This window comes from Rhodamnia argentea, chromosome 4 (assembly GCF_020921035.1).
Source record: "Rhodamnia argentea isolate NSW1041297 chromosome 4, ASM2092103v1, whole genome shotgun sequence".
NCBI classification, from domain to species: domain Eukaryota; kingdom Viridiplantae; phylum Streptophyta; class Magnoliopsida; order Myrtales; family Myrtaceae; genus Rhodamnia; species Rhodamnia argentea.
The window spans coordinates 15686117-15702596 of record NC_063153.1 but is presented as its reverse complement, the minus strand read 5'-3'; the positions used below and the strand labels follow the sequence as shown (position 1 = coordinate 15702596).

General features: G+C 38.9%; 1 protein-coding gene across 6 annotated transcripts; it reads right to left on the bottom strand.

Moving 5' to 3' along the window:
* Positions 1–1358: 1358 nt before the first annotated feature.
* LOC115756969 (fe-S cluster assembly factor HCF101, chloroplastic) lies at positions 1359–11916 on the bottom strand. Of its 6 annotated transcripts, none has more exons than XM_030696983.2 (15): positions 11735–11916; positions 11525–11665; positions 10685–10812; positions 10547–10597; positions 10116–10271; positions 9676–9819; positions 9439–9581; positions 9113–9182; positions 8756–8851; positions 8237–8326; positions 8045–8098; positions 7798–7921; positions 7417–7541; positions 6853–6975; positions 6308–6673 (listed from the first exon to the last, which is right to left on the bottom strand). In XM_030696983.2, exons 1-15 carry the CDS (start codon positions 11802–11804, stop codon positions 6611–6613), a joined length of 1578 nt encoding a protein of 525 aa, XP_030552843.2. In that variant the 5' UTR covers positions 11805–11916; the 3' UTR covers positions 6308–6610. The 6 variants fall into 6 exon arrangements, 3 of the variants coding, with proteins under 3 accessions (XP_048133075.1, XP_030552843.2, XP_030552841.2); XM_030696981.2 differs by having other exon boundaries at positions 10685–10827; positions 11735–11915; XM_048277118.1 differs by lacking the exons at positions 6308–6673; positions 6853–6975 and adding an exon at positions 1359–2006 and having other exon boundaries at positions 10685–10827.
* Between the last annotated feature and the right edge of the window lie 4564 nt (positions 11917–16480).

Genomic DNA, 16480 nt, shown 5'->3' with positions numbered 1-16480 from the left:
CTTTGCCCTTGTTCTCTGTCTTCATTCAAAAGAGTGTACTTGGCGCTTGGTTCCAAGCATAAAAGCCCTCAAAATATAGACCATCTTCCTCAAGAAAAATCCAAGTTTGTCTCGACCAACTTGTTTTGCATATATTGATGTCAAATAACAAGTTGTCTACGTTCATTGCGAAAAAATGAATAATAATAAAGTAACTCATAAAAGCGGACTTTTTCTCATATGCCAAGTTTAAGCTACGGCGATGGCCAAATCTTCACCAGCCCTAGATCTCTGGCCAAGCTTCGAGTCTTTATTTGAGATTAAGTTAATCACTTCATATTCTTAGGACAGATAAACTCCACTTTGAGTCCTCTTTGAAGAAAAAATGTCCAAAAAGAAAAAACAAGTAAAAAATAAATAAAATATCTAAATTATGCTCTATTCCCGTCGAAAAGAATTGGATATGACGAAAACAGTTCTTTCATCTAAACTAAATCAAATTTTGATCACCCTTACTGTTTGAGAAAATTTGGCATCAAGATTTGACGTAGGACTCGGCGGAGGACCAAAAGGGCTTGCTTTGATGACATTTAAAGTCAACATCATAATTGAGATTGGCCAATAGATTGACAATTGAGTACTTTTAAAAGCTCGGCTAGCTCGCTAGATTTGCCCCTGAGAATTTGAGGTACAACCTAATAGCTGTTTTGAAGACTAAAGGTCGGTCACAAATTGTTTGAAGTCGATGAGAACGTAGCGGACTTATAAACGCTCTGTCACTTTCTCTCAGTTCTTTGGAAAATGGTGATGGGTGCCTTTCCAAAGCTAAAAACCTAAAATTTGACCAACTTCGATGACTAGAAGTTAAATGCAAGTGGGACCTTCTTGGTTTGCATAAGGGTCTAAAGTGATACCGTTCATGAAAAAGGCTTCTCAGGCATGTTTCATGTTGGAGAAGAGCCCACAGTTTCGGCATGCCTGTCCTGTTAGCCTTGAATAAACCTCCGACCGAGCTCTGAAAATGAGGCAATTTGGGGGGTAAAACCTCGTTCTTGCTTGTTCTCTTAGTTTCCTAGTAAATCCCATGAAGTGAGCTCAGCCAGGTGCAATGGCTACTGCCCACTTTTTCTCCATCAAAATTGTATCAAGATGTGGCAACTTGCCCAACAACATTCTTAAGATGTAAGGTGAGCAAGGTCATCGGGCTGGACCTAACTTGTCGGCCGAGCCCGCCCATCAACGAAAAAATCAGTAACATTTGTTCGTTCCCATATTTTAGGCGAGTTTTCGATTTGGTCCACCACATTTCTTTCATTTTAGCCCCCTTGTTTTGGTACCAGGCTAGGCAGAGAATGGAGGAGTGTGGAAGAAACGTCAGGTTGATAATAAAATGCAAGAGTGTATATACTGGTACTGGAAGAGCTTATGGTCTGAGATTCTTATACAAAATGCCCAGAGGAAAATGAAAAAAGAGAGAAGATAGAGAGCTAAAACATATGCAGAGACTTTCCAGGTTCCAATCTCTCTCTGTGTTCATCTATTCGAGCCACTAAAGCCCTCTCTAGCATGCTGCCTTTACTCAGAAGCCATCCGTTGGGCAGAGAGAACAACACCGGTTACTGTTCTCGAGAAAGTTCTTGTGTGTGCCCACTCTTTTCGACATCGCTTTGATCAACAGTAGTTAAATGAACATGTCATGACTGTGCAGGGACACGAACCAGCTGCTCCATCATCGGCCACTGATTGTGCGGAGCAATCTGCACCATAAAGACGAGTTATATAGAGTAAAGATGCTATGGCAGAATGACTTGCCCTTGCCCTTCTGAACAGATTCAGATCACTTACCAACCATGACGAAAATGGGACTTCGTCTATCCTGATATTGCATAGTAGGAACACTTTGGTTGCGTGGTTAAATCTGTCCTGGGCAAACCGTGGACATCGCAGTCTTCCATGGGTGAATTTCTTCTAGTTCAGTCTTCTGTAACATCAGGTTACTGCATATTTTGCTCCCCTGTCCACTCATCCTGATGTGCATATATAAATGGAAAAGACAGAATCTCTATCCAAACACAACAGTGGGACACGTAGAAACTGCAAAACGATTTTTTCAACTGAATTGAAGTGCTAAAGAAAGTCATTTATCACCATGAATTGAGAGATTTCAAGAGGGGACAACTTACATAATACTCAAACCCCATGCTGCTATGCCATTATCAACGTGAAAATGAAGAAAGACCTTTCCTCAGAGCAATCTTAATTTTAGTCTTCATATGCAATTGATTGAACTTACAGAAGATAAAAGTTCTGCACAATGAATATGCCATTAAGAAGAAGATTTTGTCCCTCCTCCTAAAAAAAAAATGCTTCTTAGTAGTACCATACAAACGTCAATAAAAAATAAAGAAAATAAGACCAGTATATTGGATTGAGTATCCAACTATATGTTACTAAATCCAATGCAAAGTTCAAGTAAAAGAGGAGGCACGCCATCTAATCCCAATCCCATTGTAAAGAGAATGCTAGAAAGCAATGATAATCCTCCCAATTGATCCTACAATTGCAGAACTAATAAAATAGGAAATTCCACCAAAGAGGGAAAGGAAAGATAACTGAGCACAGTCATTCTAACGTCCAACATGATCAAGAACAAAGAGAATTTCCAGAGTATATGTCTTCAACTGTTCAGAGCCAAATGCATAGTGGAATGTTCATCTCATTTCTTCCTGTCACTGTCCCTTGACAAACAGTCCCCAAATGGAGAACGAGGGCTGAAAAGGGCATGGAATAGCCAGTTCAACAAAGAGAGAAACATAAATATAGCTAAAGATTGTAACTGGACAGGTGTGTGGTTACTTTCCCCTTGCACCACGTCACTGTTCTGAAGACTACAAGTCAGAAGCAAGAGAAACAACTCATGTCATTGCAAAACGTAACCTAATTACACGAGAGGAATAAAAGCATGGGGAACTAGGCAAAGTCCCAATGACCATACTCATCAAATGCTCCAGTTATTTTTCTATGAAAAATCAAAAGATAATCAGTGTGAACAAAAGGTATCCAGGGAGCTCATCAGATGAATCTTAAATGGATATGCAACTTTTCATGGTGAACAAGTCAACAGATCAACTCAACATCCATGTACGTCTTGGAATGGTCCACACACCAAGAAAGGCCAGGTACAATATACGCCCAGAATGCATTATTAAGAGGGGACCTGGCTGGTAAAACGACAAGAACCAGGAGCCAAACCTGCAATCCAAAGACAATCCGGACCTTAAGAAACAGTCTACCCCTTGTAGATGGAAAAGTAATTCTTAAATTATTTGGGCAGGCAGGCATTTGTTTATTTTGGAGAACACATCATGGAAGCGAATGGATGAAGGCACCCCAGCATCAATGTTGCATATAAAGAACAGCTTGTGCTACAAAAGATGTTTTCAACTAAAAGAATGATTAACAATAAGATTTAAATTACTAAAAGAGGGTACTCACGCTGCTTTCTTTGAATTATGATATTTAGCTTCTATTATGGCGGCAACAGCAAAACATCTTCCACCTTTTCTTTTACTTGGTGGAAAGGGCATTGCTTGAACTCTCTTTGGGCTATCATTGAATCACCATCGCTCTCCTTCAAATTAGAGACCATCCTCCATTCTTTGTTGAATTAGTACCCAATCATTACGATCTGATGAGAGATGTAACTGACATCAAGGATTGGTGTGATTGATGTGGTGTCCAGACATTGTTGAGATCCCACTTAAAAAATGCAATTGCATATTCCTAGCTCATGCCTGTGATACCTTATGAATTGCAAACAGTACAATGGCGAGTGCATCGATGGGCAGTTTCACGAGAAAAATAGAGATTGCCATATCAAGTGTCAACAAAACAAACTCCTCTTATAACCCTTTTTATTTACCATCAGCTTTTGCCAATTCGAGGACATCATTTCTCTTTCTGCTCTTTCCTCTTCCTTCGGCCTCTGGATATGCCACGAGGTTGAAGAGCACTCATGTTTGAGCATCAAAAGTAAAAGGATAACTGTAGCATTTGGTGATTGAATTGCAGTCTGTAAGAACTGGAGAATTGCTGCTTAGCATTCGGAAAGACAGATTCACAATGACCAGCTTAAGATAAATGTTCATACAGACCACATGTCAGCTGCCATGACCTACCAAAGACAAAAAGTACATTCGACAGATCCCTCCGAGCAACAAAAGAGAGCTCATTTATAAATTTTATAGCCAGCTGCAAAACTTGTTCAAAGATAAGTTGTAGATCCTGTGAAGTATTCTCAACTGTGATGATTCTAAAACCTCAGTTCCCTTCAAGTATCTTTGCCATACATTTTTCTACAAAGTTGCTATTTTGTTTACAAATTTTATCGACCAGAGAATGGCACATGCCTTCTTCCAAAACATAACCCACCCTGAACATTGTGTCTAACACAAGTACACAATCATCTAAGCTATCACCTTGTAAGAGGCTCTGAATAAGCACATCGAAAGTTGTCTTACGAGGTTGGATATTTCTGTTTAGCATGTCAACCAAACAGTCCATGGCCTCAGTGACGAACCCGCTTTTGACCAATGCATTCACAATTTGATCCCAAGTACCAGCCAATAGTTGTACACCCTTGTTTTGCATATCACTCAATAACAACTTCACTTCTTGCAATTCCCCCAGCTCAATGAGCTTTTCAAGAAGTGCGGCATAAGAGGAACTTGATGGAACTACACCCTGTTGTGATAGCTTGTCCAAGAGATCTATTAAATTGGTTAACTTTCCAACCCTGCAAAAGCCCTGTACCAAAGTGTCATAGGTGATCCGATCGTGAGCAATGCCCTTCCGAGGCATTTTTTCAAACATCCCAACAGCTTCATCTAACCTTCCGTGCAAAGATAACCCAGAAATCATCATGTTGTAAACTGCTGTGCTCTTTCCGTGACCTTTACAACTCATCTCATCAAACAGTTTTTTTGCCTCTTCTACTTTCCCGCTTTTGAAAAGCCCGTGAATCAATGAAGTGTAAGTATGCTCATTAGGGAAAAAGCCTTTACGAATCATTTCAAACCACAACTTCCTCGCCTCACCCATCCATCTGATGTTGCAGAACCCGTGAATCAATGTGGTGTACACGACCCTGTCCGGTGAGTACCCTCTATCCTTTAGATCACTGAAAACCCGATAAGCCTCGAGCTGCCTCCCATTCTTGCAGAGCCCATTAATGACTTGCTGATATGCGAATATATCCGGAGCACGGTCCTTCGCAATCATCAAGTGGAGTATTTGGGACACCCTCGCATAATCCCCCTGCCTACAAAACCCAGATATCAACCTAATGAAAGTCGCATACTGAGGGATCAATCCGTTTTCAATTCCTTGCCAAAGCAACTCATAACCTCTCAAAAGATTCCCACCTTCACAAAAGGCTTGAATCAGGTGCCCAACAGTCTCGGCATTCGCCTGGCCTACAACACCCAATTTCACCATCTGCTCATAGAACTCCAAGACGAGATCGGTCCGCCGAGCCTTGAGACAGCATTTCAACACCGAATTCCATGTCTCAACCGACAGGCGAACCCCCAATTCTCCCAATTTGAAAAACCCATCGATCGCGTCCTCGAGCAGTCCGCCCTCGCAAGCACAGCGCACGTAACGCTCCAACGAATCCGCCCCAGGCGAGAACCCCGGAATCTGAAGCAGCGACTTCGCGGCATTGAGCGACTTGGCCGCGACCAGAGCATCGAACAGCAATTCGCACGAATCCGGTTCGGGCGGCGCGTCATGGAGCGAGACGACCCAGTGAAAGAAGCGCAGAGAAAGGAAGGCGTTATTCTGTTGCCTGAACAGCTCGCGGAAGAAGCTGGGGTCCGAGAAATCGAAGGAGGGGAATTCGGAAACCAGGGTCACCTCCCACCTGGGTCTCGTGCGCGTGATCTTGCAGACCTTCGCGGCTATCTCCGAGAGCGAGAGGGTCTTGTCCTGCTGGTCACCGCCGTGGATGGCACCGACGCTGAGGCGTTTGATGTGACCGTAAAAGCTAGGGTTCTGCCGAAAGCGGTGGTGGTTTTGACGGAGGAGAATTGACAGAGACGAGTGAGCTCTGGCCATTGGAGTACTAGTGCTCAGAAGCTGTGGAATCGATTCCTCCCTCGATTAACATTATCTTGAGAATTATACCGTTCGTCCCCATACTTTAGGTGAGTTTTCAATTTGGTCCCTGCACCACACTTTTCTTTTCATTTCAACCCTTAAAGACTGTTTTTTGATACCAGGTTAGGCAGAGAGTGATGGAGGGGCGACTGGCTGCAAGAACATCAGATGGGATACTAAAAATGAAGCAAAGTCCCATGTACTGGAATTTCTTATATTCCGAGATTCTTACACAAAGTGCCCAAGATGAAATGGGAAAGAAAAAGGAGAGAGCAAGCACATATAGAGGCTTTCCGGGTTCGAATGTCTCTGTGTTCATCTGTTCGAGCTCCTCTGCTATCTCCAATCTGCTACCGTTACCCGAAAGCCCATCAGGCAGGCAGAGAGAAGGCGATGCTGATTACTATTCTCGAGAGATTTCTAGCTTTTGCCATGCACTGAAGCCTTCATCTACTGTAATTAAATGAACATGTCACGACCGTGCAGGAACGCCGACCAGCCGCTCAATCGTTTGCAACTGATCATATGGAGCAATCTGCACCAAGGAGAGGAATTATATGTATAAAAAACAAGGTAATGGTCGATTGATGAACGTGTCATTCGAGTAAATTCCTTCTTGGCACACTTTTCTGAGATAATTCCAGTTACTGGTCAACCACGACGAAGAGGGACATAATTCATTTGAATGCGACATAGTAGAAAAGGGTTGGTCACCTGACTAAATCCGTCTGGCCAAACTATGGACACAGCATAGTTTCCCATTGGCCGAATTTCTTCTGGTTCGATATCTTCCGGAACATCAGAATACTGCAGTTTTTGCTCCCCCGTCCACTCATCCTGACGTGCACATAAGTGGCATAAGAAAGATTCTCTTCACTAGTCGAAGTCCCGATATTAAGACGAGCACCGGACAAGTAGAAATCAAAAGGATTTTTTCAGCTAAATTCAACAACTAGAGAACAACCGCTGTTATACTCTGAATCCCTATGCTGTTAAGACATTTATCAGCTAAATGTGTGGTTGGACCTTTGATTTGATTCAAAGAAAGGTTATAAATTAGCCTGGACGTCCATTTGTGGATTTGAACTTACACTTGTCTGACGAAACGCAGGACCAGCCTGAACATTTTTACCTATAGGATTAGCATCTATCTATTTCCCAAGGTTATAAATGCTTGTATTGACACCACTGCAATAAGAACCTACATTGCCTACTTGCAATTTGCAAAAGGAAAAAACGAACAGAGGAGTTTTCTAGGTCAAAGGGATGTCCTTATACCACACTTTGAGCTGATCGGTCGTTCCTTCTCACGGTTGCGGGGTGTAGAAAGAACTCCTCGTCTGAAACTGGAACCTTCACTTTGATTGCCTTGATGACTTTATCATAAGTTACAGCTGTTGACACTGGAAAGGAAGACGACACATAAAATCATTCGAATAGAAAGCCAAGAATCCAAAAGATATGCAATTTCTGAAGGATATTCCTTCAGTTCGATTGTCTGGGAAGGGAGATAAGCCTAAAATTTGGTAGCACACAATCAACCAGGAAACTTCTGATCTTACTAATCTAGTTAGACACTGGCACTGGCATCTCGAAACCCAGAGACACTACTCTTAACCTTTATCGAGAAGTTTCTTTAACCCGATAATCATAAACTACCTTGTTGACGAATCTTGGCACACTGTTGCACGACACACACTCCAAGGTCCTGGAATGTCCTGGCAACTTCACCTTGAGGATCTGCCACAACTTCTGGCATTCCACTATCTCCAGAGGCTGACAACTAATATCAATGAAAGAAACCATTATCACCCGTCATGCTTCACCAGGAGTAAGAAATGGACTTTGAGAGAACAAAAGGCATAATAAAGAAAGATAAGATCAAAGAACCCGTCAGAGGACATACTGTTGGTCTAATTGGAAGATCGAACAAATGAGGAATTCCAAACTGCTGGACAACCTGTAAATAAAACCGGCACACTGTGAGAATACAGAGAATATTCTTCATCCTTTAACACCAGAGTGCAATTCTAGGATTAGCTTTGGAGCCTTTCATAGTAACAAGTAAATCAAACAAAATGTAATTGGAGAAACGTGCCTGAGAGCCTGATCCTCTACCAAATGGGTAGTAGCGCTTTCCATCAGCATCAAAGTGGCACATATTTTCGACAACAGCAACACAGGGTACCTGTGTGTTAACAGTGGAATGTCAGAAGATGACTCTTTCATAGATAAAAAAGATCAACTCTAGGGCACCAAGAGGGAAGAAAAAAAGAGAGAGAGGGGGAGAGGGGTGCAAACCCTATACAAAAAGAGCCCAAAGCTAAAAACATACACAAAACAGCTCACAAAAACAAAAGGAGAGATCAAATACAGGATAAATTATTGACAAAATCAATCAAGGCATTTACATCCATATGCAAGTTTCCACTATACCAAAAATGTATAAGCCAGTTTTCAGCAACATTCTGTACAATAATTGTCATGGTGAATCTGTATCTTTTAATTTACATTTTCATGTTTCATCATATTCCAGAATTCTTGACAATTGATGCAAAGTATATTTAATCAAAGGGTGGTGTTGAATAGGGATTGTCGATAGTACAAAGGCACAAACCTTAAGTTTCGAGAACATGCGAACTCCCTTCGCTACATCTATAAATGCAAGCTTTTGAGGGGTGGTAACAATGACAGCAGCTGTTAAGGGTACAACCTGAAAAGTTAATATCGTTACATTAAAATTGAAAACTGCAGCAACAAACAAAACTTGCAAGAGGGATAAACATCTGATGCAAAATGCCTGCAACTAGCAGCTTCTAGTTGTAAAGATATGCTCTTTTTTTTTTGTAAAAGGATAGAGGGACAAACATTAAAGAGTAATAACTTTACAAAAAAAAAAAAAACATTAAAGAGTAATAAAATATTCTGTTCAAAATTTTTACTGATCTAAGATGGAAAGGCACAAAACGAGAACCTGGCATAATGTAAGCTGAATGTCGCCAGTCCCCGGTGGCATGTCAATAACAAGGTAATCCAACTCACCCCTGCAAGGAAAGTTTAGTAATGCTTAGCTGCAGAAGCCTGACCCAGAAGCCAAAAAAAGGAGAATGATGAGAGAAAATCATTGTTCTTGATTAACTGTAGTTTAGTTTGAGTCAGACACATCTCTTAGAGGAATAAATACGCTTCGACAATAATGACAGTGAATGGAAATTTGAATAAAATAACCACAGCATGAAAGCATGACGAACATTCCCCTCCAATCAGCCAACGTCATAAAGTTTCAATGATTTTTCATACCACTCAGTAGTAGTCAAGAGTTGGTTGATGACACCAGAAACCATTGGACCTCGCATAATTGCACGGCCTTGTCCAGTAAATCCAAAAGATACCAGCTTCACTCCTAGGTAGTCTGTGGGAATTATGCTTCTCTTCTCTGGGTTCTAGAAAAGGTAGGCGGAAATAATAAATGCATTACTTCACTAAGCTAGGACTTAATTTCATTGTAGTGGAAGTGGAACTGTAAAGCTTTATTACCATTTCCAGAAGTCGGTTTTCAGGGGAAACCATGGTTGGTAAACTTGGACCATACACGTCGGCATCAAAAATACCAACTCTAGCTCCCATTCCAGCCAAAGTATATGCAAGATTTACAGCTACAGTTGATTTTCCCACGCCCCCCTGAACAGTTCTGACAGACAGCAGTCATGATAGAAGAAATTAAAGAATAGTACTTTCTAATTTTAGTAACCAAACAACATGTAAAACTGCAATTTGGATATACTCAAAGAAAATCTTTTCCATGATGAAATTCACTAATCAGGGAAATCATCACAATGGAATGAACCTGCAGGCCATTTGTATATCATAGTCAACCTTCTCAAAGCAACCCCAAAAACATTTTGTAGCCAAACGTCATGCACTGAAATAGTCACAACCTGGAAAATGAAGTGCAACGAAAGGTATAAGAACCCTACCTTGCAACTTGAAACTGCTATAATGTTTGAGATCGTCTGTAACCCTAGAGGAAGTTGACCTGTGAAAACAGGTTTTGCTGGTTGTGCTGACATGGTTACTTTAACATTCTTGACCCAATGAAGATTAGCCACCACCTCATTTGCCTGCTGCTCAAACTGTCAAGGGATACTCATGCTGTTAAACTACTAAAGGTTTAGCGACCTGATATATCAGGCAAATACTAGTAGACCATTGCAAAGCAGAAAAAATAAATGCTAGATTAGTTCCATGGATACTTTGAAAGTGTACATGCACTGAGAGATTTATGGAAGGATGTCAAAAGGAGCAGGTATCAATGGTTTCTAAAAGTAATTAGTACACAAGACAGAACATCTAGTGCACTGAGCATGTATTCGGTTACTGTTCAAGCAACATAGGTTGTGCTAGTTACCATGTCTTTGATTGGACATGCAGGTGTAGTGAGCTCTAACCGGAACGAAACCTGAGAATCAAAGCCAAGACATATGGTAATGGTGTCATTCCTTACAGATGTATAAAGAATAAAATCCCAGACTATTTCTTTAATAACCTCTCCAAGAGCTTCATCTATGAGGAGGTCCTTAACAAAACCACATGCAACAATGTCCGTTCCAAAGTCAGGATCAATAATTTGAGACAAGGCTTTCAGCACATCACTTTCAGCTGTCTGAGCCGAAACTGCAGAAGGACTCTCTACAATTGCAAGAACAGACAAGGTAACCAAATGAAGTCAAGCTCATAAGATGAACAAGAAAAAATCAGAGGTGAACAAGTGATGAAAACTTAGCAACAAAGTAACCAGTCAATTTCACACGGCACATCCAGGATAAGCAATTATATTTGGCCCTTAACCCCTTAAGATTATAAACTGTAATATCCTTCTGTACCTACTCAGAGCGGGTTCTCAATAGTGCAATGCACGCTCCAGCGCATGAACACAAGATCTCTCTAATTGTTTTCTATTCATGTATAGTTTTTAAGCAATTCCAAGAACATAGTTTGACAGAGCAAGTCCTTATAATTTGGCCTACCAAATAGACCTCCAAAATTTCCTTCATGGTGTAGAACATGGAAGTTTCTTAATCTGGCGGTGCATGCCTTGGAGTCGAAAAGTTCATAAGATTTACTTACTATGAAACGTTCAATTAAATGAGGCTATTGGCGTACTAGAAAAAATCTAAACTGTATCACTTGCACTCGCTCCACAATATTTCTTTTATGTTCTTGAAAATAGTTACGGGGTTCTCATAGCTCGGACAGATAAAATCTCAAACATCAAATAAAAAAGAATCCCATTTGGGGATTTGCCAAATATTACAGGCAAGGCACCTAATAATCAATGGATTCGAATTATTCTTAGCAAGAACAAGGAAAAAGACGAAGGAAGTACCTTCCACTGAAGCAGCCTTAGCTGCAGAGGAGTTCGCAACGGGCGGATTGCGAGATACCCATCTGGAGCTTCGGAGCCATTGTTGCTGGATATAAGAGCTGGTTGTTGATGCCGTGAGGGAATTCGCCGCGAAACAGAGCCCTACTCCAACAGAAAGGCCCAGATGATGAAACAAGCAGTGATCACGGCATAAACGAGCGCAAAAGTTACCTCTGTTTGGTTGGACCTTGGAGCAGCACAAGGAGAGGGATGGAGAAGATGGGCACTGCAGGAGTTGCATTTTTCTTAAGAGAGAGAGAGGAGAGAGCAGAGCAGAGAGCCAGCTGAGAGAGCTCTTGCAGAAAAAAATGAGAGGTGGCAAATGCTTCTGAGCCTCGTGCTCTCTGGTTATTAGCGAAAAAAGCGCGAGCCTCACGTAAACAAAAGTAGGAGTTTGTGTCGATTTTCAAAAGAGAAAAACAGAAGACATTTTATCATCTAAAGAAGAAACTATGTTCCTTCGAAATAAATAAGTGCCAAAATTAAGAATATCATTTAAGTTTGAAAATATTCTGAAAGAGAAACTGTATTGGAATCTAAGAACTAATATTTGAGTATTGCGCAAAATTTCAAGAATTTCGAAATTAATAAAAGTCCAAGCGCCAAGATTTAGTTTAGATAAACAGTAAAAGATACGAACCTTATGGATGTTAAATTATTATAATCTAAATTTATATCTTGTTTATATAATAATAGCAATTAGCGGGAAAAGTTCTTCAAATAAGTTATTTAACTTATGACCATCAATTCAACATTTAAATATAAAAAAAAAGACTCAGCTCATTGCTTTACAATATTGTATAAAGAAAAGAAGATTATATACGTATCAACCCGACGCTATTTATATGAACCTTTTTATTGCCGTACTTTACACATCTATATTATCATATAGGTAAATCCTAAATCAAATTGAAAGCATGTAGGATTCAATTAAAAATCAAGTCAAATTAATTACGTAAAATAGTCGCTCCTATGGCCCGTTACAAAATTTTCTATCTCCCTCTCCTCGTCATCATCATCTATTATTTTTCATTGGGATAATGACATAAATAGTCCCTAGACTTTGACTTAATGTGTAATGTAGTCCCCGAACTTTTAATTTGACCAATATAGTCCCCAAACTTTAACCCGATGTGCAATGTGGTCCATAAACTTTTAATTTGACTAAATCCTTAAACTTTTGAAACATATTCAACTTAATTCCTAAAATTTTTGAAAAATTTTCAATGTAGTCCCTAAACTTCAATGATTGGAAGCACTACATTGAACATTTTCCTATGGTTCATGGACTAAGTTGAATATATTTCAAAAGTTCGGGGATCATGTTGGTCAAATTAAAAATTTAGAGGCCACATTGTACATTGAGTTAAAGTTCAGAAATCATATTAGTTAAATTAAAAGTTAAATAACTATATTGTACATCGGGTCAAAATTCAAGAACCACTTATAGCATATTGCGTTTTTCTTTTTGGTCAAGATCATCGTCTATGAGTTTATTACCTTGAAATTTCCTCTTAGATTCCTTTGTGCTCTTGGCATACCAATTACCAACGAGACGATGTGTCGAAGAGGCGCTAATTCCAAATTGTGCGCGATCGCAAGGGCCGCATGTCTGCACCGGGTGCATTAGGGAGTTCTGCCCCGACCTTCAAAGTGAGATCATTGAGGAAATCGCATCGGACTTGACACGAGGTCGACATTGATGATCGGTCATTGAAGATGAGCACAGGTTAACCCAGATCATTTTTATACTCGGGAGCGTAGTTCACTCCAGGTACTGCGCTAAACTAAGATACTACACCACACCGGGCTACCATTTATCGCCGATTATCTTGATGGTAAAGCAAACGCCTGTTTGTAGTTCCCATTCCCAACACTCGAAAAGAATTTCGGAAAAGAAGGGTCTCGGTAATCACAGAAGTTCGCCAAACTCAATCTGCAGATACCTTTTCCTCCGTACCAAGAACTGCAAAACACTAAGGGTCTATTTGGCGGATCTTTTTTTTTTTTTGGTAAGATTCGACCTCTGTTTACTCCTAGAAACAAAAAGGATCAAAACATGTTTGGTAATGGAAAAAAATATTTTGATTAGTCCGGGAACACTTTGGACCACTTTTAGAAGCAAAAAAGAGATTCTAGTATTTTGGAACACTTTTGGGATCACTTTTTACACAATATACTTATGACTTATCCCTCATACTTATAATTAAAATTTTAATATAAAATGGTATTATTTTTAAAAAAAAAGTCCACGTGGATTTTCAACTTTACATAAATTAAAATAACTTAAAATAAATTAAAATTCAATTTTAAAAATTGCTAAAACTAATTTTCTTAAATTAAAAATTTTATTTAAGGAAAATTTAATAAAAAATTTAAAAATTTAAGAAATGGGGAAATAAAAAATATTTATATTTTTAATTTAATAATTTAAAAATAATTAAAAAATTTAGATTGAAAATAGCTAAAATTTTGAAAAAAATTCTCGCATCGATCTTCCCCTCCCCCCCTTTTTTAAAAAAATTAGTTTTTTAAAATTTTAAGCCTATTTTTAAATTCAATTTAAATTTATATTTATATTTAAAAAATTAGTTTTTAGAAAATTTTTAAATCTAATTTATTTTTTATATTAAGGGACCTCTAATACGCATTCAAATTTTTAGCTATTTTATTTTTTATTCTATTTAAGCTTTATTTTTTATTTCCTATTATGTTTTTTCAACTTTTATCTTTTTTTTTTATTAAAGATTGGACCAACCCTCCCGTCGTCAACTAAATCTCCATTTTTTCTCCATTTTCGAGCCGCACAAAATTTTGTCGAGTTGGGTGAAGAAAAAATCAATGTAGTTGAGTTGCGGGTCTTGTAAGCTTGTACAATGTGTAATTACAAGAGTGCAAAACTATAGACGGTTGCACAATGAGGAGCTTTTCTTTCATTTTTTTTGGGTAATCAATCTAAAAGTCACGATAAATAATAACAAACAAATGATTTAGACAAATTCTGTAAATGTAATACGAATTACTTTTCAAACAATATAAATGATGCATACTCATAAAAATCGACAAAGAATTGGGAACGGAAATTTTGTTACTTTTTTTTTTTTTGCTCCATAACCACTATTTGATTATTTTCCCTCTTTGTCATCAAATGTGATTATATAATTATTTGATTTAAATGAAAAATTGGGAACGGAAATTTTGTGCAGCTACCAAACGCATTTCTGTTCGAGGAACAAAAATTTTAAACAGTTACCAAACGCGTTTTGATTCTCAAAAAATCATCCAGGAAACAGAATCAAAAAAAGTGATTTTGATCAGAATCATTTTTTGGGAACAAAATTACTGCCAAACAAACCCTAAGGTATTCCTAACTTTTTACATACAGCCTAATTCTACTGTACACTTGACCCGGGCGACTGCTCCAGGATCAAGAGCAGATGACTTCTCCGTTTCGACAGCCACATGCGTTTGCCTTCTATCGATTGAATCTTGTTTTGCTTTTATGTTCGGAACAGATTATGTTTGTCGTCCTCGCTATATCCCTATGCGACAGAGTTTCGAAGGAATTCTCAGCCTCCGCAAACTGAGTAGCTTTAAGCAGAGTGCACAAGACTTTCCATCAAAAGCACTCAGACAATACGAAACTACAGATGGATGAATTGCAAGAACAGGGATCACTTGCTTCCTTCAAGTCAATGAAAAGATGATGTAAGGAGTCCACGCAGCGCAATATAACCTTCCTGAAATATTATCCTCCCACACGACCTCTTTGACTTGCACCGCATGCGGTATCATAGTCTGAACCATGACCGCTCGTGCAGCTTGACGTGTCCGAACAAAACTCAAAAGGACATACTGATAAAATGGTCACACTCCAACTCTTCAAACATTGGGAAAATGGCAGAGTCATCCTCTTATGCAGTCTCAAACATGTAACCAGAGATCGCCCTGTTATAAAAAAAATTTATATCCGTTAATATCTCATAAGAATGATAAGCTAATTACAGGACTAGAATTCTAAATCCACCAATAACGTACGTATGTACATATACAGTGACTAACAAACTAAATCCAAGAAGCACCGGTACCAATTATACATATGATTATTTCAACTTATACCCAAAATTCAGATTCCATGATATTGGTCTTGTCCTACTCCTATTTGTCGGCGGCTGAAAAAGAATTCGGTGAATGGTATAAGCAAATCACTGCTCAATGAGTAGTACAAATCTCTTCTTAACGAATCGAGTATCCAATACACATATTTATAAAGGCTATCAAAAACACATCCAAATCTGGTATATAATATATGTAAAAGTCCAAATATGAGTTATATCAATTCAACAAAGTTTTGTATATATTAGAAACACTCATCCAATCAACAATATCAAAGCAAACATTAGTGGTCTAGTCCAGTGATTGCTCTAGTGCTTACTATCAAACTACCACGACCACACTTAGTGGCAGTGGCTCTGGCCTAACAAGACATCCTAAGATGTATGCATACTCGCAACCCTTCAATGGTTTCAAATCATAGCGACAAGAGGATAAAGCCATCAAGAGAATCCTCTCAACAAGTCGCAGGATCATTTCAGAATTGATTTCATAAACTAGATTCATAATCGATATATAACCCTTCGTAATTCCGTCCACCAAGAAGAATATCTTTGATGGAAATTTTTTCAAACTATTTCAAGAGATATTTTCCTATACTATTTCAAATAACCAAACAGGTAGTAAATGCCGAATCCAGCTTTGTGCAACATAGATTTTCTAAACACCATTTTTTTCTTTTTAATAAATATCATAACGTGTGATGTCTCATTCATAACTTGTAGCATATCTAATTCCTATCATTTTCAAAACACGAGTTTACAAATAATAAAAGAGATAAGCACCAGTCCTTGCTAATCAAAA